General features: G+C 41.2%; 4 protein-coding genes across 12 annotated transcripts in view; 1 reads left to right on the top strand and 3 right to left on the bottom strand.

The window, feature by feature from the left end:
• Positions 1-1,647, bottom strand: part of fig4a (FIG4 phosphoinositide 5-phosphatase a) — a 42,829-nt gene extending 41,182 nt beyond the window's left edge. The window contains exons 1-2 of the mRNA XM_031870298.1: positions 1,478-1,647; positions 1,209-1,322 (exon numbers count right to left, since the gene is read on the bottom strand). Of these exons, the coding sequence (XP_031726158.1) occupies positions 1,209-1,271 (63 nt within the window). The 5' untranslated portion in view covers positions 1,272-1,322; positions 1,478-1,647. The remainder of the gene's footprint in view (positions 1-1,208; positions 1,323-1,477) is intronic.
• Positions 1,648-1,743: 96 nt separating this feature from the next.
• Positions 1,744-14,362, top strand: ak9 (adenylate kinase 9). Of its 5 annotated transcripts, none has more exons than XM_031870351.1 (33): positions 1,744-2,058; positions 2,207-2,307; positions 2,698-2,761; positions 2,840-2,892; positions 2,983-3,079; positions 3,207-3,319; positions 3,455-3,607; positions 3,886-3,996; positions 4,467-4,541; positions 4,764-4,865; positions 5,058-5,197; positions 5,300-5,622; positions 5,794-5,912; positions 6,019-6,154; positions 6,463-6,618; positions 6,862-6,998; positions 7,121-7,327; positions 7,416-7,700; positions 7,793-7,914; positions 8,311-8,530; positions 8,662-8,715; positions 8,793-9,008; positions 9,171-9,389; positions 9,508-9,724; positions 9,854-10,055; positions 10,246-10,392; positions 10,533-10,750; positions 10,893-11,089; positions 11,231-11,400; positions 12,001-12,099; positions 12,255-12,357; positions 12,453-12,567; positions 12,689-14,362. In XM_031870351.1, exons 1-33 carry the CDS (start codon positions 2,022-2,024, stop codon positions 12,895-12,897), a joined length of 4,917 nt encoding a protein of 1,638 aa, XP_031726211.1. In that variant the 5' UTR covers positions 1,744-2,021; the 3' UTR covers positions 12,898-14,362. The 5 variants fall into 5 exon arrangements, 4 of the variants coding, with proteins under 4 accessions (XP_031726211.1, XP_031726212.1, XP_031726213.1 ...); XM_031870352.1 differs by having other exon boundaries at positions 7,796-7,914; XM_031870353.1 differs by having other exon boundaries at positions 7,124-7,327.
• On the bottom strand, positions 11,265-16,014 carry LOC116396022 (uncharacterized protein C1orf115). The gene is made up of 2 exons (XM_031870361.1): positions 15,477-16,014; positions 11,265-14,310 (listed from the first exon to the last, which is right to left on the bottom strand). The coding sequence occupies exons 1-2, from the start codon at positions 15,777-15,779 to the stop codon at positions 14,173-14,175; spliced, it is 441 nt and encodes a 146-aa protein (XP_031726221.1). The 5' UTR covers positions 15,780-16,014; the 3' UTR covers positions 11,265-14,172.
• A 90-nt stretch (positions 16,015-16,104) lies between these two features.
• LOC116396021 (structural maintenance of chromosomes protein 6) overlaps positions 16,105-19,633 on the bottom strand; it is a 9,352-nt gene continuing 5,823 nt past the window's right edge. For all 5 annotated transcript variants that reach the window (XM_031870358.1, XM_031870359.1, XM_031870357.1 and 2 more), the window contains 10 exons: positions 19,256-19,391; positions 18,977-19,057; positions 18,638-18,808; positions 18,380-18,517; positions 17,819-17,964; positions 17,567-17,692; positions 17,259-17,364; positions 16,930-17,082; positions 16,715-16,812; positions 16,105-16,496 (listed from right to left, as the gene is read on the bottom strand). In XM_031870358.1, the coding sequence (XP_031726218.1) occupies positions 16,403-16,496; positions 16,715-16,812; positions 16,930-17,082; positions 17,259-17,364; positions 17,567-17,692; positions 17,819-17,964; positions 18,380-18,517; positions 18,638-18,808; positions 18,977-19,057; positions 19,256-19,391 (1,249 nt within the window). In that variant the 3' untranslated portion in view covers positions 16,105-16,402. The remainder of the gene's footprint in view (positions 16,497-16,714; positions 16,813-16,929; positions 17,083-17,258; positions 17,365-17,566; positions 17,693-17,818; positions 17,965-18,379; positions 18,518-18,637; positions 18,809-18,976; positions 19,058-19,255; positions 19,392-19,633) is intronic.

Genomic DNA, 19,633 nt, shown 5'->3' on the forward strand with positions numbered 1-19,633 from the left:
AATAAGATATCAACAAGATTTTCATAATTTTTGATGATATAGATCCAGTAATGATTCACATGCAATTTGGTACCAATCAGACCCAGGGTCTAGGAGAAGTGAATTATTTTTTTTTTTTACAAAATTCAAAATGGCAGAAAATTTTGGTAGGCGGAGCTTAGAATCCCAAGAGGATTTTTTGTAGAACTCATTCAGTTGCTCTTGTCCGTAGAATTTTAAGTCATTTGGACATAAGGGTGTCCTGGCTTGCATTTCCAACTTCTAGGGGGCGCTAGCAAGCAATTATGTCATGCTCGAGCATGGGACCCATAAAATATCAAATTTTCCCGCAATCCTGATATGCTTGCCAAATATGGGGATGTTGGGGACATGATAAAGCCCCCAAAATGGCGTTTCATTCGAGAGAAAAAGAATAATAATAACTACAGTTTCAATAGGGACCTCGCGGCCCGACGTTGTCGGTGCTCGGGCCCTAAATATGATAGCTCAACTGTGACAAATGTTTTTCTGCCTTAAATCCGCCATCAATCACACTGTTATAGCACACCCTTATTTAAACACTGGTGTCATTGTAGGTCGTTGGGGAAAAAAAGGGAAAGAATTGGATTTGTTAGCAGGAAAGAAGCATGAACAAGAACTTGTCGTGATGCGTGCATATGTATACCTAATATGTACAAACTTAATCAAAACCATACTAATATTTACAGATCATTTTGTCTGGTAAATTGTTATCATTCTGACTGTCTAGACACTATAATTGACACTATGGAGGTCATGGTAAATTAATATAGACAGGGGAATCCCTGGAACAGCAAATCATCGCAAAAACACTCTTTTGCTGCCATCTAGTGTTTGCTGCCATCCTTCGGAAATATCGACATCCTTTATCCCCCTATGTTTACATCTGTAAAATTAGAAATCATAGATTAAGTGTGGCTTTCTTACATCAGTAAGATTAGGAAATCCATCACTAGAGTCCACATTTCAGCAGGAGCAATAAATGCTTTTAACAAGTGATTGCTTTGGGCTGTGAATGTCAGCAATTTGAACATTTAAATGTCCTAAATATTGCTCTTACAATCAGCTCTTTGTCATGTGATGTAACTGAAAGAGGTGTTGTTGGCTACTTGCAGGTGTAACCCAAGAACCGACTGATCAGACGTGTTGCAGAAGTGACAATAACAGCATACAGGTCATTACGGACTTACGGCTCTGGTTTCATACAGAACCATCCTCTGGATCCCACTGATGGTAGCGGCTGCCTGAGGCATTTTTGTATCCCTGTATTCTCCAAACAGTCACAACCCAGTAGAGAAGACAAGCTGCTCAGCAAACAAAACACAACATACAAATCCGTTACTTCACATCATAAAATACAAAATCGACAAGGCATACTTATGTTAGGTAAACATGACACTGCTAGTCACTGGGTGCATCTTCTTTTCGTCCTATCTCCTAACCAAGCAACGTTACTTACCATTAATTTAGCAAGCTAGCTGCGTTAGTCACAATTCATCCCCAGATAAGATAATATGCATCTTCCCTGGTAGCCTAAATAACTTCTTCTTTTATTAATGAATTGTGTATGTAACCTGTCCGAGTAAATACAGCTAGCGCATGAGTGAAAAGTCACGTGACTTTGTTTTAGTCAGGTGACTGCCATGGCCGAGCTCGTGTCAACTGATACGGTAGCTCGCAAAGCCCAAAAAGGATCTGAGGGCTGGAAATGCGATTAATAATTGACGCATCAAGTGCTCGATTTTGCCTTTTCATTGGCAGATAACAGCTCCAAAGTTTTATGGCAGTTATAACTGAGGATACACACCTCTTAACGCAGCAAACGTACTTTCAAGTCTCAAAGTGAAAAGTATTGTCTAGCTTCAATCTGGAAGACCCCCTCCCCTCCTCCTCCCGTCCTCCTTAGTTTGTTTGTTTCTACGGTAACCGTATCGGGTGCCTATTAACAACAAACGTTAGGTTACCTAAAAGTGACGTTATTCTGGTAAACAAACGATGATAAAATGGATAAAAAGCATATAAGAATGCTCCAAAGTAATGGTGAGTCAACTTCTGTTAAAATATTACAGAAATTATTTGTGGCTAATTATAAATAATTATTAATTATTCTCAAGAAATTGAGAAACTGTCTATCACTGTTCTGTCTTATGACTTGTCCTTCTCTCTGTATGTCACATTGATATTCAAGAAGCTCAAGTAGACCGTTTAGTGGACAACCTAATAGAAGATGAAGCTGAGAGAGAGGGTCTTCATGCCAAACCCACCTGCTTCATCATTGTTGGAAGACCGGTATTTATCTTTCTCTTACACACACACACACACACACACACACACACACACACACATACACCTTTATACACATTATGAAACACAATCAGAAATGGGTTCCACACACATCTCAGAATTGTCTTCCTCGGGTAAAGCTGAAGATTTGAAATACACCTGTTTATAGATAATGCGATGTCCCATCATCATTTGGGATTTGCTAGTATATCTATATGCAAGGAGCCTGAAGTTATTACATCAAATAAATAAACACAATGAGTGCTGCCACTGTGGAGAGTGCTGCTACCAGCCCCCACATCTGATCAACAGCACATCAAAACACTGGCATTTGTTCTAATACCTTCCTTATAACCCAGTGACTCAACATGAATGTTGTGGTATTCTTTGTGACAGGGTGTTGGCAAATCCACCTTGGCCAAAAAAATTGCAGAGTCCTGGAAGTGTATCTTAATTGATGGTAAGTACAATCGTTGTATTTCTGGTCCTTGTCCCATATTAATTCAGAGATTTCTCATCAGCTTTTATGGTTTTTCAGATACAGATATGTTAAACACACACTTGGAAAATAAAACAAAGCAAGGCATAGAGGTGAGTATCAAAGGTAAAGTGATCCTTTTGAATATCATGTGTTTGTGTACATATACTGTATATTTGAATTGCTTTTTCTTTTTCTTTTAGCTCTTGAATATCTTATCTGAAGGTAAAAGTGTACCAGAAGACATGGTGCTCCAGCTGATCCTTGCCAGACTTAACTCACCAGATGTGGAGCACTATGGTAAATCATGCAGCTCAATCAGTTCCAGCATAGTGGACATGTATTCAGATTGCACATTTTAGCACAAAACACTACAGTGTGAGCTGTGCCACTACTTGTACTTGATAATATACGTGTTTTTACACAGGGTATGTACTGAGCTGTCTGCCGTTCATGTCAGAAGAGTGTCCAAAAATTCATGAGCAGCTCAAGCTGATCAAAAACCTCAAACTAACACCTGATTTCATCATCAACATCAAGGTAACCCACATGTCCTCTAGTAGTTGCATTGCATTGCCTCAAGTAATATATTTCCTTTTTAAATTACCTTGGACACGTTCATATTCTGGCAAACGTTCGTACATCTGTGAACTTAACACTGCCATCCTCCACCAGTATGCAGACAAGGACCTGGTCCATCGGCTGTCGGGTCTGAAGCAGCACCCAGAGACAGGCCAGCTGTACAACAGGGAACAGTGGAAGCGTGAGGAGGTGTTTAACAAGAAGAGGGAGAACAAGGATGAGGAAGTGGAGGATGAGGAGGAGCAGGTACGACTTAAGGGAAAACACCTCTTTCCACTGGGTTTAACCGGTCCTGTCTTTGGCGTTAGAGAGTAGTATTAATATTATTTCCTGCAATTCCCAATGTCATCATATTTTAAAATTTGGATTTTGACTTTTGTTTTTACTTTATTCATTCTAATTTCTATAATTATTTTCCGATGAATAATTCTTATCACAACCATAAACTTTAAACCATAAATAAAAAAGCCTGTCTGTGCTGTCATGATTTCCTGTTATACAAATTGGGTTTGTTTACCTTGCAGGAACTCCAAAAGGATATTATTGGCCAAATGGTGTGGACGCCAGAAAATTTGGCCAAAAATGTTTTTCTTAGAATCAACATGTACAACGATACTATGCTCAGACCACTGGAGGTGAGTTACCCCAAGGCTCCAAAATATATCTGGATGGCTCACACATTATGAAGTTAAACAAACATATCCTCACACATATGTGCACTCCCACGATGAATATCAGACCCCTCTGATGGGGGATTTGTCTCTCAAGCCAGAGTGCTGTCAAAGATATTCCATTTGTGTAAATGTTTAACCTTTCTTTAGAAAGCCACCAGTATTTTCATATCATACGGGTATCTCAGAAAGTTTTGCTATCCTCTGTGGTTTCATGTTTCGTGTGACATTACCTGAGATATAACTGCTGATAAAAAGATGGTCTGACAGACTAATGAAATGATTAAACAACCAGGTTTAATGTTCTGCTCTAAATCAAACCAGATGAAGGGTAAGAGGAATTGCCCTCATGAAAAAAGTTAAAACACTCTGGTTATTAAATACCTATTTTTTTAAACCCAGTAAATTGTAAGTTAATTGATTTTTTTTTTCAGGACTACATAGCAGCTCACAACCCCCTCTACCTGTTGGAACTAGATGGAAACAACCCACCTGAAGAGCTGCACTCAGTAAAGACACTAGGGATACATTCACCATTTCAAACATGATAATAAACAATACAATATCATATGCTGTTAAAAAGTATCTTTTCACCATAGTGTGTTTTAATTAGTAGGCAATGTTAGTCATGTCACTGGCTTGAATTTAATACAGCAGTGTCTGTGTGGCACATGTTCAACTACCCATGTATTCTGTGGGCTGATTTATTTTATTTATTGTTTTGCCTCTAGTCTGTAATGTTCCGTCTTGAATCCATGGCAATAAAGCGTGTCTCCATTCCAGTCCTCCTCCATCAGACTGATGATGAAGAATTGCCAGAGGACATTGACACGGTCTGTCATTAGTCACCATATTCTGATTATTAAAAAATGTATTTCAAATATTTCACATCTATAAACACAAATGTGATGGTGACGCAATAAATGTACCTGTTGTTGGATATTTTAAAATGATGCTCTAACAGACGTTTCAAACATACTCTCTCCACTAAATCCATTCCAAATTGAACTCCATCTCTTTTCCAGGAAGACCTAGTGGGAATAATGTCCTCCTCCAGGACAGCGGCCCCTGGTTTTAGATGGAGAAGGAGCCGCTGGAGCCGAACTTGTCCTGTTGCTCTAAAGGAGGGCAAGGTCATTCCTGGCATGCCTGAATTTTGTGTGGGGTGAGTGATCGTTTGTAGGCGGTGGCCAGGTAAGGAATCTATCTAGCTTCAAATGAGACTGGGTAAAAATGTCAACCAACTCTCATTTCAACCCCTCTGCAGCTTCCAGGACAAATTGTACATCCTCTCATCTGAGGAGGCCTACCAGAAGTTTGTCACAAACCCCCGACGGTATTTACTTCCTCCGATGCCCAGACCCCCTTGCAGAGTTTCCATCATTGGACCTCCACAGGCAGGGAAGAGCACTCTATGTAAGCTTCTAGCTCAGCACTACAATGCATTGGTGCTTGATTTGGAGGCATTGGTGCAGCCGGTTCTGGCCACGGTTGAGCAGGAGAGGCTTGACAAAATCAAAGAGGAGACAACACAGATCGCTATAGAGAAAATCAGGATGAAGATGGAGCAGGATGGCGGGCAGAATTCAGGCAAGTTGGGTTTTGTTGATGATCACGATTTTCACTATCACCTGTACTGTTGTATTATATACATATACATATAGTATTTATATATTCATTTATTTGAACATGTGACCCATGTGACAGCTGTGCCAGCATACTATACCATATTTGTTGGCAAATGTTTTCTTCTGTTTTCAGTGACAGAGGATCATCCAGAGGTACAAGCCATGGTGCTATCTGCGCTGGAAGAAGCTAAACATATGAGCACATCTCCCTTCAGCCTGTATGCTGAGGTACTGCAGAAGCGTGTAAAAGAGGTATGTCAAAAATCTGAAACATGGCAGCTGCGTTTACACAAGCTTGAGATGGGATATACTGTATATGTATCGCATCTATAAACCTGCTTGAATTCTGATGTTACAGATTGAAGAGGCTGAAACTAATGCTGGTTGGGTGCTTGACAACTTTCCCAACAACATTTCCCAAATGGATGCCTTACAGGAAGCTGGAATCCTCCCAGACATCCTCTTCTGTCTCACAGACAGTGATAGAAATCAGGGTACGAGACACAGAAACAGTTCATCACAAACACAACGTTGTTTTATTTAAATATGTAGACTTGAGTATATATTAAAGTTCTGTCAGTGTTCATGTGTCATTATGTGTTGAACTGTTAAACACTTTATTGTTTTAGATCCTTCAGTCCTTTTTTTATATTTGCAAACCATCCTGTATTTAAGCACCCTAAAAGCAGCATTGAACTAAATAAACGTTTCTAATTCTGTCTTAAACTCTCTCCATCTCCATCTCCATCATGTGTTGCTCAACCTGTGGAACTACCCGATCATTGCGACCCGGGTTACCCAGAAAACCCGGAGATGAATGACCACAAACTGCAACTGCAACAGTTTGAGTCTGAATGGGACCAAATGCAGTCTGAATTAACTATCGTCCACTCAGTACTGGAGATGGGCGACAAAAGCCCTGAGGACCTGCTTCAAGAGATGATCCATCAAATGGAGAGTGAGTTCAACCGTTCTTCAAGTATCAATCACAGTCCATACTTTTTATGTTACACCACAAACCTTATCTGTTTTAATTGGCCAGAATGGAAAGTCAGGTTTCAAGTAAATGAATTATAACTATTATATATTTGTGACAAACATTTGTTTCTATGGTTTATCTAATAATGTGACTACTACTGCTACTAGATGCCGTGTTTGGTAAGAAAAACTCTTAATCCAATCTGATTTACATGATTTCCAGAACCCTTTGAGCATGTATCTTCTGAGCTGTCAGCAATGGACCTTGTCAAGGAGGCAGAGGACATCGAGGCCTTGGCTGAGCTGGAGAAAGACGAGGAAGGCAGCAGTGACAATGACGCAGCTGAGGAGGAGAGTGAAGTCAGTAAATAAGTAATTTCTTACTTCATAAACTAGTTTATAATACTACAATTGAAGATGCATCCCTGTTTTTACTGCTTAGTTGTCAATTAACAACAGCATCTCCTTCCTCTCAACAAAAGCAGGGTGACACAACAGTCAAGAGGTTATTAGGCGATACCCATCATTTCTGCCCTGTGGCCTTAAAAACACAAAATGTTCTGTGGCCGTGTACGGATGAAATTGCCGCCAAGTACCGTGAGAAGACCTTCTACTTCTCAAGCCTCGAAGCCAGGGACTCCTTCCTTCAAAACCCTGTTCAATTTGTTGCACAGACTGAGCCTCTCAAGGTACAAGCTGACATAATTAGAGAAAGAAAAAGTCAAAGTAAGAAAAGCTAAAAGTCCCTAACAAGTATCTTATCACCTTCTATCCAAGCCTCCTGTCCTGCGGATCTTTATGCTCGGCACCCGAGGGTCAGGCAAGACCACTCATGGTGAGTGGCTCGCCCAGCAGCTTGGCATCTTTCATATTCAGTTCAGAGAGCAACTCCAAATGCTCATCATGGCCAAGACAAAGAAGCGGGTACCTTATGCTGATGAGGTAGAGTATTCAGAGGAGTCTCCTAGGCATTTGGAGGCCCTGATAGAGGAAGCCAGGGAGGAGGTCGAGAAGGAGACGGAGGAGCTGGAGGAGACATCGGCCAACACAAATGACATGGAGGTCAGCTTTCGATAAACTTCCCTGTAGCAGGATTTCCTGTAATATTTCCAGTATTATGGTGCCTGTGAGGATGATATTTGGTGTGTCTACAGCAGGAAGTGGTTCTGACCAATGAGGAAAAAGCAATCAAAGACTACCTGTCTGATGGAGATCCACTGACTCCACAGATCCTGGATATGGTTATCGCACCATTCTGGAAACAGGAGCCATACATGTAGTTAAACACAAACACAAAATACACTCTCTTCCTGCCCCATGCGTCATATTTACTGTAATTAACGTAATGTACAGTAGTATTAACTCTTAATAAGCGTAACTCCCCAAAAATGTTCCTTTAATAAATCATTAAATAAATCTCTCATGCATGCTCCCTTTCTGCTTCTTTCCCCTTTAAAACCCAGGCTCACATACAAACCTTTCATATGTATACACTTCCATACATATCTTACATTTATTTACCTAAATACATTATATATGTATTTATGTACATTGTGTGTTCTTTTTGTACCCCTGGTGACACAAAGTATTTGTTGACCTTACTCTTTCTTTAACTTCTTCTCTACTTCTTCTTTTTTCTTTCTCTTTTTTTTTACCATTCTCCATCTTGAAGATCTACAGGTTTTATTTTGGAGGGCTTCCCTCACAACCCCGATGAGGTGCAGTACATGTTTCAGACACAGCTTTTCCCTGACGTTGTGGTAATGATGACGGTGGACGTCACAGATGTCCAGAAGCGTCTGTTGCCGACATACATGGAGAGCTGGCATGAGCGCCACAACCACCGCGAAGCGCAGCTGAGCCTTCTTTGTGATCTACGGAAGAAGAACAGGGTAAGCATGCGACAACTTGGAAGAATTTCTTCCCTGCCAACATTATTATCTGCATTATTCTTGCAGTCTGTCCTGACAGTGACTGTAGATTGTGTGTGAGTATCGGGCACAAGTAAATCTCTTTGGTACAGGAGAAAAGCATTGTCAAGAGAAGGGCCGAACTCACAAATGAAGCAAAAACAAAGGTAAACAAACTCATTATTACCACTGTCATCCCCTCTCCATCACTGCTTAAACTTCCTTCCTCCTATCTCCATATTAGCTCAGAAATGGTGAGGATGAAGAAAACGATGAGGAGGATGAAGCTGAAGGTAACGAAGAGGATGAGATAGAGGCCATGCTGGAGGAGGAGTTTCCTTTAGAGGAGGAAAACAAAGACATTGACAATGAGGAGACTGAGGAGGCAGCATCTGAGAGGCTGGAGATGGAGATAGCGGAGCGTTATGCGACGGATGAAATCAGCCTCGATACTGTGACGGTACAAAGACACAAAACCTAATGAAGTAGCCAGACATAGACATTTATTACCCTTTTTTAATATTTGATTTTGGCACAGTCGGGAGAATTACATAGAAGTTACATAAGAAATTGTAATTTTCCATAAACTCTTACATCCTGCTTTGTGCTGTTCTACCATCAGGAGCTCCTGAGTGAACTAAACATATCCAAAGTCTCAATCAGTTCCTCTCGCAAGCTCCGTATTGTGCAGCATCAGCTGCTCCAGATAATCCAGCCCCTGCTGACCAACAGGGAGTCACTCTTCCAAAGATGCCAACCTATCTCATACAGCCTGGCACATAAGCTGCTGCTCTCCTCTTATAAGCTCCACAGTGCCTTTGGCTGCTGGGATCCCATAAAGGTAGGCGTGATTTAGGAATGGCCACTATGTCTTTTTTCATTTCAAATACTTGCCTGACTGTCCTGTACATAGTGTATTTTAATATACTGTTTTCTACACACACCTCCCCCTTCTACAGCAATTCAAAGAGAGAGATTTGTTCCAGCCTCTGCAGTGGCCTCTCAATACCACATATCCCATAATCTTCCATCAGTATATCTACTTCTTTGCGTCTAAGGAGAACCGCAACACATTTATGCTGAACCCCTTGAAGTACCTCAGGCAGCCAAAGCCCACCCAGTCCCTTCCTGTTAAAATAGCAGTTGTTGGACCACCCAAATCTGGGAAAACCACTGGTAAGACTCAAGACAGCTGCAATATCATCCAAGCAGAGTTGTTTGTTTTACACTTTCTCAAACGGCCATCACTATTCATCGCTTTATTTTCACGTTCTGCATTTCTCTCACTTTGCTTTAACTCTCCAGTGGCACAGATGTTTGCTCAGAATTATGGCTTGGCCCATCTGTCCATTGGCAGTGTTATGCGTACGGTGCTTAGCAATCACGAGCACACCGATCTGGCTGTCCAGATGAAAAAGCATCTCTCCCAGGGATTCGCTGTGCCTGATGAACTGGCCATTCAGTGTCTGGAGGTGGTGCTCATGAACTCGGACTGCAGCACTCGAGGGTAAGCTGGGGGCTTCTGGTCCATTAAGTTATTAAAACTAAAGGCTTGAAAAGATCCTAACTTTTAGCTTAGAATAAGTGCTTTTTTTTTGTTTCAAGCCAAAGACTTTATCCTAACTCAAAAAATCTGCACATGCTGTACTCTTTTATTGCTGCTTGAGGGTGTTTGAGAAGACAATATTTAATCCCAGGTACGTGTTGGACGGCTTTCCGAAGACACTTAAGGAGTCAGAGCTGATTGGGTCTCGGAGCATCATTCACATGCTAGTTTTTGAGCTGGAGCTGGACACACTGGAGGTGCTGAGGAGAGGCCTTCTGGACAAGATGAAGCCCAACAAGTTAGCAAGAAAACACACACCAATAGCAACTATAATCATCTTTATAAATACACATCAGAAATCACAAGTGTGAGAGCTGTTTTTAAAATAACAAACCTTCAAAGTTAATGTATGAAAACGTGTCTCTCCTCCTGCTGCAGGCCTCACCTGACGCACGACAGCTCAGAGATCCACCACATTCGTGACTTCTGTTACAGGAAGGAGATGGAGCATGTTAGGCAACACTTCCGAGAACAATATCAGAACTGGATCCTGCTCGATGGCTTGAAGAGCAAATGGTGGATCTGGAACAGTATTATAAACGAGGTCAGCATAAGCATCAAATATATCACCAACTACCTGGGGAGGACGTGCAGCGGTAAGTAGCAGCTTATCCAGAAATCAGCTCAACAGGGCTTTTCACAGTTAAAGTAAAATACCTGCCAAACCCTGTATGCTATAAAAACTTACATTTAATCTATAAGCATAGTTCATCCTCCCTTTGCTTTTTAATTTCAAAGGACAAGCAGCCTCCATCAACAGACTGTGCATCACACCCAAGGAGCTGGAGTGTCGGCTTAGCGAGTTTGGTCATTACTGCCCCGTCTGCCTGGCCCTACATTACCACCTGGTGGACTGCTCAGAAAATGCAGCCTTAACTCACGCAGCAGAGTACAAGGGACACTATTACAAGATGTGTGGTGAAGACCATTTAGAGGTCAGTGCAGTGGAGCCGACAGCTGGTCCAAATAAACAGATTTTTCACTATCCGGTGCAATCAATTATTTGTATGTCACACTATGAAATCGTGCAGGATGAACAAAATACAAATATTTGTATGTCGCTCTCTCAACTACAGCGGTTCCTGACCACACCTGATCATTTTGTGCCTCCTGGCTGCGTGCACACTCTCCCACAACCCCACCTGTTGCCAAGAAAGATCACTGAGATTCAGGTGAAAAACAGGTTCCCACAGCAAGTTGAGATGAAGGGCTTCTGCCTGGTCACTTATCTGGATGGAAAGCAAAGGTATGTTACATTGAACATTATAGGGGTATTCAGCTCTATAATGTTCTAATCTACCGGTGACACATACATGATTATTCACTTTTTCTCATTTCTTGAGAAAACATTTTCTAAGACCCAAAACAAAAGAAGTCAATGCAAAGGGATTTCATGTGTGTACAGAAATATGTACTGACAATATGTGCTATGTACCAACCAAACAGCTAATTAAGATGTGAATAGAAACAAATAAAACTCTTAGAACTGTTGATTCAAATCAGTCAGTGTGGGTTTTGATACATGATTGGCATTACTTTATTAATGGTTTAATAGAGGTTATTTTTCTTATCAATTTTAGTAAATTATGAAGTGGTCTCTGCCCTGATTCACTAGATTGAAGATTCCTTAGAAAGTGCATTTTGAAAGCACATAATGTAAATAATAATAACAAGAAATTCTTAAAAACTGCAACATCTGCAACCTACAGAATGTACCACTTCATGCCAACACAAATAGAAAGAATATGTCAAGCGGATTTAATTTGTGTCAGATCTCTTCTTACTGCCCACTACTCTTTACCGTATGAGATAGTTCTCGATTCACGGAAGGTTTACTTGTCCCAAGGTATGAAGCTCTGGTTCGAGGAAAGATGGAATATGCTGTTGAATACCGAGAAAGGATCTACATTTTTGAGACAAAGCTGAAACAGGACAAGTTTTTGAGGTGCGGAGCTATACGTCTTTGTGTATTCCAGAAACGTTTTGTAAGTCATGTGTTCTTTTCACAAGGTTAGTTGTGCATATCAATGATATCGAAACGTTTTACACTACTTGTAATGTAGAAAGTGTTGAAATGGTGTTGAAATGTTATCTTTTAAGGAATCCCGAAGCCTACTGGGACCAGAAGCTGCCGACTAAAGTTCCTCCTCTGTGTGAACCTATACCCCTCACCTCCCTTCCAACGTTGGGCTATCTGGAACAGGTCAGACACAAACTCAAACGTATAATTTGATATATATGTTTCTGAAGTCTCTTTGACATCCGCCTTACTTGAGTAAAGTCTGTATTTTTTTTTAGGGTGTCGCAGTATCCGTCATTAAGGCCATGACAGCGGTTGGGTGTCTCAAACCAAAGTACCCCTTCCTCAGCATACAAAGATCATCACTCCTCTATGTGGCCTTCTACCTGAAAGGTAGGCAAGGTGTCATGGCTGCCTTAGGCCAAAATGAAACATCATGTGTGAATTGTTTGAACTTAATATGATACAATTATGATTTAACCAACTAATGAATTCAATCTTATGTTTTTTAAAGCTTTCAACAACAAGAGCACAGACTACACCCGCAAGAAGTACAAAAAGAAGCTGGCCTCGTTTGAAGAGAACTGCGCGCTCATTCCCTACCTGAGCTCAACGATGAGAGGGAACTACCGCTCTCCCGGTGAACGTCCCGTCAACTTTGAGTTCAAACTAAATAGGTTCCTGGCCTTGGGAGACTCGCCAGTTGCCAACAGTGTGCTGTAGCTGTGCCTGTGCTATTTCATATTGTGTTCCTATTGTGTGACAACAAAGGCATTTGAAAGCAACCTTGTTTTATTCCCTCACACAATTCTGTTTTCTTTACATTAGCTTCCATCTTTGTATATTCAATAAGATTCTGGAAATTACGAGTTTGTGTGATTACTTTATTTTTTTTAAGATGTTACTGTATTTTCACACTCCTTTGTCCGCCATTAACAAATGATCTTGTTTTGTTGTACAGTTTATTAACATTTGATCACACATCAACCTACAAATATCATGACAAGAAAAACTTTCAAACTGAACAAACTCATACACGTACATTTTAGAAACTACCTTTAAAAGGTCACACCATATGGTTCCAATCTGAGAATCATCTTAACTTTTACTCCACAGAAATATATCCAAAGCCTCCTAATCACCATCAGTCTGCTGGCCATCTGTCTGACGCTCGGACGGGTTGAGTATTGCAAAATGCTCCTGAGATCAGTGGTCCAGTTGGCCTGGTTTCCTTCCGCCTGTGCCTGCACACACCCTTTCAGCCTTGATTCACTCGTACTTCACTGACGATCGCTTCCCTGTTTCCTGCCTGTAAGGGGTATTCGCCCTGATTCACTTTATCTGCAGCTACAGTAAATGTTCCAGTCATTCCTGTCCTGCTGCAGATGCCACATCCCCACATAATCCCTCTGCACACATGCAAACAACAGCGAGATGCTTCAAAAAAAAATCGTCCTCCAAGTGAAAAATGCACATATTTTGTGCATGAGCAATATGTAATTTAGGTTTGATAAAGAGTACATAGCCTACATACGCATTGGGTCTATGCAAAGAGGAATTTTACAGATTCTGTCTGTAATTTATTTAATTCTTATGAACTGTGTATATGCCTGTAAATCTGGTTAAATCTGTATATTATTACAGCTACAACAATTGATAAGATCAAAATGTCACAGTAAGAAAAGCCCAGGTGTAAATAATGAAATATTTTGATAAAATATAGATTACCAAAACAACTTAGTTGAACATCATTAATATTAATAGAAACTACTTTGACGAGTCAAAATGTCTGCTGTGAAAGAGGCCTATTAACCACTTTATTGTGCCTACAACACAATACGAATATTCTGATTACAATTTTCGAAAACAAATATAAAAATGTAATTTCAAATACTTAAAACATTCTAAACATATAAAAAGCATTTGGTCAGTGCCCATGGGTTAACTGGTATGTAGCTACAGTGTAGTGTCTACCAGAGGAGGTGCACGTGGCCGGGCTCAGGTCGTGTTTCTGCCGGGGTGAAAGTCCGGGATGAAAGTAGCCGCCACCGTGATTGGAGTAGAGTAGCCGAGGGCAAAATTGTACAGACCAAGCATTAGACACTTCCAGGTGGAGCGCAGTGCTTTGCCAACATTCTGAAAGACAAACATACATGCATTGATAAATCATCAACTCTGCAGACTTAAACAATAGTGCAGTAATCTATATTCTGAGAAAGCTGCTCTGTCAGTCAGAGTAGGATTCAAGGGTGAATTAAACCACACAACCATGTAATTATCACCTGTATTCCCACATCATTCGCCTACAAAGCTTTATTAGTGCTTTTGACAGAATTAGGTTAAACAAATATGGGAATTAAGAGTTGACATGAATTCAGGCAGAAACTGTTGAAAGAAAACCTGCTCATGTGGGCCTTTAGAACAATAGCACCACAGGAGGAGAGGTGCAGTCTTTATTTATCCCTAAAATGTAAACAAAAAGCCCAGTGAACACTATTGTCTGCTGTACTATTTGAACAGGAACGGCCTGACCGGCTGAAGCGGATACAGGAAGTCAGATGTTTTAGAAAAATAGAGCAAAAACAATCCTTCCTCAGTGTAGTATGTAAGAAAGACTCTACTCACCAGTAGAACATATTTAAACTTAAAACTGATTACCAAACTAATAGACTTTGAGCAGCATGTCGGGACATTCTCCCGTCTCCTCAGCTATAGCAGACAGAGACGGGACCTATATGAAGCTTTAAAGCTCTTTAGTGACAGTCATCAGTCTGACTGGGTCAGTGTGAGCCCAGAAGTTAAGTCCAGAGATCAAAGACGAGCTGGTGCTCGTTGCCAAAGGAGGAAACAGCTGTAAATGTTAGGTTATCATAACTGCAAGCTTTAAGCTTCACTGGGATGATTAAGTTTGTTTCATTTTACGACTTTCTAGTGATTCGTGAGTATTAAAGCTGTACACAATTGCATCATTTTTACAACTAGTTATTACCTCAATAATCACCAACTGAATGGGAATTATGCAGCAACAGCATAGATCACAAATTATGAAAATAGCCCATACTGAGCAAAATAAATATTTTCGGAATAACTTGTAGCATGACAGTGGCAATAGATTTGTGTAGATCAATTTCTATGAATTTAAATAATGTATCTAATAAAACAATTTGATTGAGGCTGATTAATGAAAACAATTCACATTGTAACTTAACCACAGTGAAACTATTACAGTACCTTAACACACACACAGATTCATGTTAATTGAATATCAACAACTCAAGAAAATGTAAAGCAGCAACACCAACCTTCTTGACTTTTTTGTACTTTTCTTTCTTCCTTTTCTTCTTCTCTTCTTTTGCCTCGACTCGCACCTCCTCATCCACCAGCGGCTCATACCTCTCCGACAGAAAAGCAAAATGAACTTCTCTGTGACTCCTCTCAGTTTGTCTGCCGTTGTCTGCCGCTGACTGGCTGTCATCGTGGCCAGAGTGATACAGACTCTCTTGGTGATCCACATGCCGTTGATATTTTGCTGCTCGCACATTCAGAGTTTCACCTGACGCAGAATTTCCGTCAAACAACCTTGATGGAAGAGATTTGGGCTTCATGTTGTCTGCTTGTTGCAGCTCTCTGGGATGTAATAAAAAAAAGTGCCACTTCCCTCAGGAGGTCAGGGATGTTGTCAACAGATGTTATGTGCATCAGTGGAAGTGCATTCCAGTGGACCGCCTTGCGTGGAGGATTTGGCACAGAGCCCTTAAAGGTGCAAACCTTTCCTCTTCACAAGACTGACCTTCATAGGGTTTCAAGTGGAATGTTTCAACGCACATCAATAACAATAATTGCAATAACTTGAATTATGACCTCCCGAGAGACTTGAGGTCGAAAATGTCCTGAAATGTGATTTGATGCATACAAAACACAAACACTGCATTTGTTTCTGAACTCGATTTGGTTTAATGAATTTTAAATATTTCTTACAATAACAGACAACTCTTCAACGCGCCTGTTTTCGAGCCATTTAACAATTGGCAGGGGATATAAAAACACTTCCCCTGACTGTGCAGTAACCCCTGTAATAGTGGATTGTGTAATAGTGCTTACAACAATGAATTGCTACCAACGTTCAGTGTTGTAGTACGAAACATTAAACAGAACTTTAAACAATATGTATTGCTTTTGGTCACTAAGAGAAGTAAACTTTCTTAAGACGGAAACCAGAATAGCAACACTACTGCTCCTCGTCTTGACTTCTTTGTGTGTTGTTGTCGCGGTCTGGATCTTTAAGACGGAGGATGCGGATGATTTTACTCACTGGAAGAGAGCTGAAACAACAAAGAAGAAGAGCAACAAAGATGTGAGTGCCTTTACGGTGAAGTGGCTGATGCTCTGTCTCACAGAAACTAAGCAGCATATAAATCCACATGGCCTTACTCCCGAATGAATTACTTCATCACAGCTCATTTATTAAGAGAATATGCAGTAACTAAGTGAATAAAACACAACCGGGTGCTTTGATAAGCGAGGTTGTATCAGTGCATACCTCATGCTCTGTGGGGTCAGGAAGATGAACTGTCTGTAGCGTTGACCAGCAGCCACCTTCAGCATCATGTCCATTGATATTCTCCTGTTCACCATGTCCTAATTGAAGAAAAGAAAACCCTGCGAATGAACTTTATCCAAACGTGTCCTTCTCCCTCTTGATGCTCTTGTTCAGACACAACTTGCAACATATCAATAAAAACGGTCTCTTATTACCATGTAAACATCAAACTCGTCGAGACAGCGGAAAGGCGCCTCCGTGATGGCCCAAAGAGAGAGGACGAAGCAAACGGTGGAGAAGGAGCGCTCGCCTCCGGACAGAGAGCGCATGTCACTCAGGTCAGCCTTGTTTCCCTGGCCCGGCTGCACCTTTAGAGGAATGGAGGAGAAATCAGTATCATTCCTCTTTACACCACCTGGCTAAAAAGATGTAGCAGCCATGTCTCGTGGTTTTAAGAGTAATGACAAAGAATAAAAAAAAGTCAACGTGTTCTCATTTAGACTTTTCCCCTTGCTGCTATATCGTTTAGTTAGTTTGGTCTTACTGAGATGGAGAGCGTTTCATTCTTGTGGTCAAAGGCCATACTTCCAGTGTATCCTCTCTGGGCCAGCATGCTATCAAAGTAGTATTTACAGCGGGCCGACAGGAACCTGCAGAGGAAAGGGACATATGCACATGGAAGGAAGAACATCAAGGAACACACAAAGAGACAAGTGTCACAACTATGTCCTTTTTACGATTTCGCTAATCCTTTAGATCAAAAATAAATAATACGAATTCATCAATATTAAATAAATGAAAGAGCTTTTGATTTCACGTCATGTTCCTGGAAACAATTTGTTAACATCTCACCTCCTGAGCTCAGCATACACCTGGAGTCTCTGGTTCATGACACTATCGAGACTCTTGATGAAGCTGTTGAGGTACTTCATTTGCTGTGCCATGTTCTTGTAGTTCTCCAGAGCCTCATGATACTGCCTAGACATGTGAAGGTGAGACAGACGAAAGAATTTTGTGTTGAAAAAAAGAAGAAAATATTTAATTTCATGACACTACAGTTCAACCACTACATTGTCATGTGATTCCCTGGTCTAAGTGACGTACCTCACAACCTCCTCGCGGTCCCCCTGTTGTCCCTGCTGGGTCGTGATCTTCACCTTCAGACGGTTGATCTCACTGTCTAGACTCCGGGCTGTCCGTCGTACTTCTACGCGCTCTGGACAGATTTCCGTGGCCTTGGCCGCAGAAATCTGAACCGCAGGGTGAAACAAACCTTTGGATTCTGAGACTCAAAGCAGGCGGTACTAAAAATGTACACAATTTGTGTTTTAACCTCACAAAAACAAAGATATACTAAAGATTCACAATGCTCAAAAGAACCACAAATAAAACGTCAATGCTTTTGTCGGAACACATTTGATAAGTGTGCTCTGTGCATTAATGAAAGTTTTTCTCTGATTTCAAACTTTAAATTAAACACTATTACTTTTACTGAAAGCAGACAGCTCTCCCTCTATTCCCCTAAAATACAATTACTGCCTCGCAGTTGTATGCATAATGCCCCGGCCACAGCTATTGCGGGTGCTGAAGCATAAATGTTAATGCTTGTTTCATGCAAGGAAGACCTCTGCGTCCAGTTGCCCCGTGTATCTCTGTTTGGCGCACCTGAAGTTCCTGCTCTTTGCTCTCCTGGTTGGCTTCAAGGGTCTGGATGTTGCGGAGATGGGCGCTGCGTTTCTCGTCGTAGTGTTTCTTGTGATGCCTGCACTTCATCACATCCTGATCCGCCTTACTCAGCTCCTCCTGTAGAAGGACAGAAGGACGAGCACACGAAGAGCAACCACGTGAGCTTCACCCAGTATTCTGATGATGCTGATCTAAATCTTTCTTTCATCCCAATGACAAGACATCGATATATATTACCTTGACTGGGTCTGCTTCCTCAGCGACAGTGTTGATCTGCTCTTTGTGCTGCTTGTACTCCTGCTCTGCCTCCTCATAGGAGGCCTTGGACTCAGCCGTCTGAGCTCGGGCCTCATCGTACTCGGCACGCTTGGATGAGATCTTAGTGACAATCTCTTGAAGATCTTCCTCCTGTAGTAGAGTGGTGAGAGTAGCATATCACCCGAGTTATCTGTGCTGATTATTTGCAGATCATACATTTATGTGGGACGTTTCCTTCAGTCAATATTCCATATTTTCTTTCCTCTGGTGTGTCTACTGAGATGATTATTGTACTGCACTGATGTGTTCTGTACAAACCAGGGGATTGAGGTCCTCTGACTGAGGCTCTTCCATATTTTGTAGGTCTGTCAGCTCCAGCTGTAGCTTTGTGGCCGTGGCCTGGAACAAATACACAGATTCATTAAATATATCAGTGTAGAATACTAGACTTTTGATTTGGAAATTCCTTTTTTGATTGAGCAGTATTACATTCTTTCATGCCATGATCGGACATAATAATGACCAGTTGGCCTGTCTGATACTAGAAAACATAAGGGATGATCATTATGAATTGTGTGTTAGTGGTAAAAGGGTTACTTTTGTAGTCCTCTGCTCTACTTGGGTTCTTCTCAGCAGCCCTTCGTTCTGTTTGATGTCATCATCGAGCTTCTTCATCTGTTGCTGGAAGCGAGATGCCTGAGCTTCCTGGTTCTCCATCTCCCTCTGCAAGTGCCTGAGAGTAAAGAGAGGAACCAGCACACAGAGAAGGTATTAAGATAAAAGCATCTCTTACAACTACTCCCTGTTGTGACATGTACGGTGTGTATATTTCAAAAATTGAAGATAAACATACAAAAAGCAAGATATGGTTTGCATGAGACAAATAAAAGTCAAAGAGAGCGTATTACTGCACGCACACGCGCGCGCGCACACACACACACACACACACACACACACACACACACACACACACAC

This window comes from Anarrhichthys ocellatus, unplaced genomic scaffold (assembly GCF_004355925.1).
Source record: "Anarrhichthys ocellatus isolate YVR2014 unplaced genomic scaffold, GSC_Weel_1.0 scaffold52, whole genome shotgun sequence".
NCBI lineage: Eukaryota > Metazoa > Chordata > Actinopteri > Perciformes > Anarhichadidae > Anarrhichthys > Anarrhichthys ocellatus.

What these genes read in the sequence shown, in the direction of transcription:
- LOC116396022 (XM_031870361.1), bottom strand. Translation starts at nt 15,779, where the DNA reads ATGAAGCCCAAATCTCTTCCATCAAGGTTGTTTGACGGAAATTCTGCG. An exon ending in AGTACAAAAAAGTCAAGAAG is followed by an intron (nt 14,311 to 15,476) that starts GTTGGTGTTGCT and finishes TTTGTCTTTCAG; the next exon opens with AATGTTGGCAAAGCACTGCG.
- ak9 (XM_031870351.1), top strand. Translation starts at nt 2,022, where the DNA reads ATGGATAAAAAGCATATAAGAATGCTCCAAAGTAATG. An exon ending in TGCAGAAGCGTGTAAAAGAG is followed by an intron (nt 5,913 to 6,018) that starts GTATGTCAAAAA and finishes CTGATGTTACAG; the next exon opens with ATTGAAGAGGCTGAAACTAA. An exon ending in TCAGCCTCGATACTGTGACG is followed by an intron (nt 9,009 to 9,170) that starts GTACAAAGACAC and finishes TTCTACCATCAG; the next exon opens with GAGCTCCTGAGTGAACTAAA.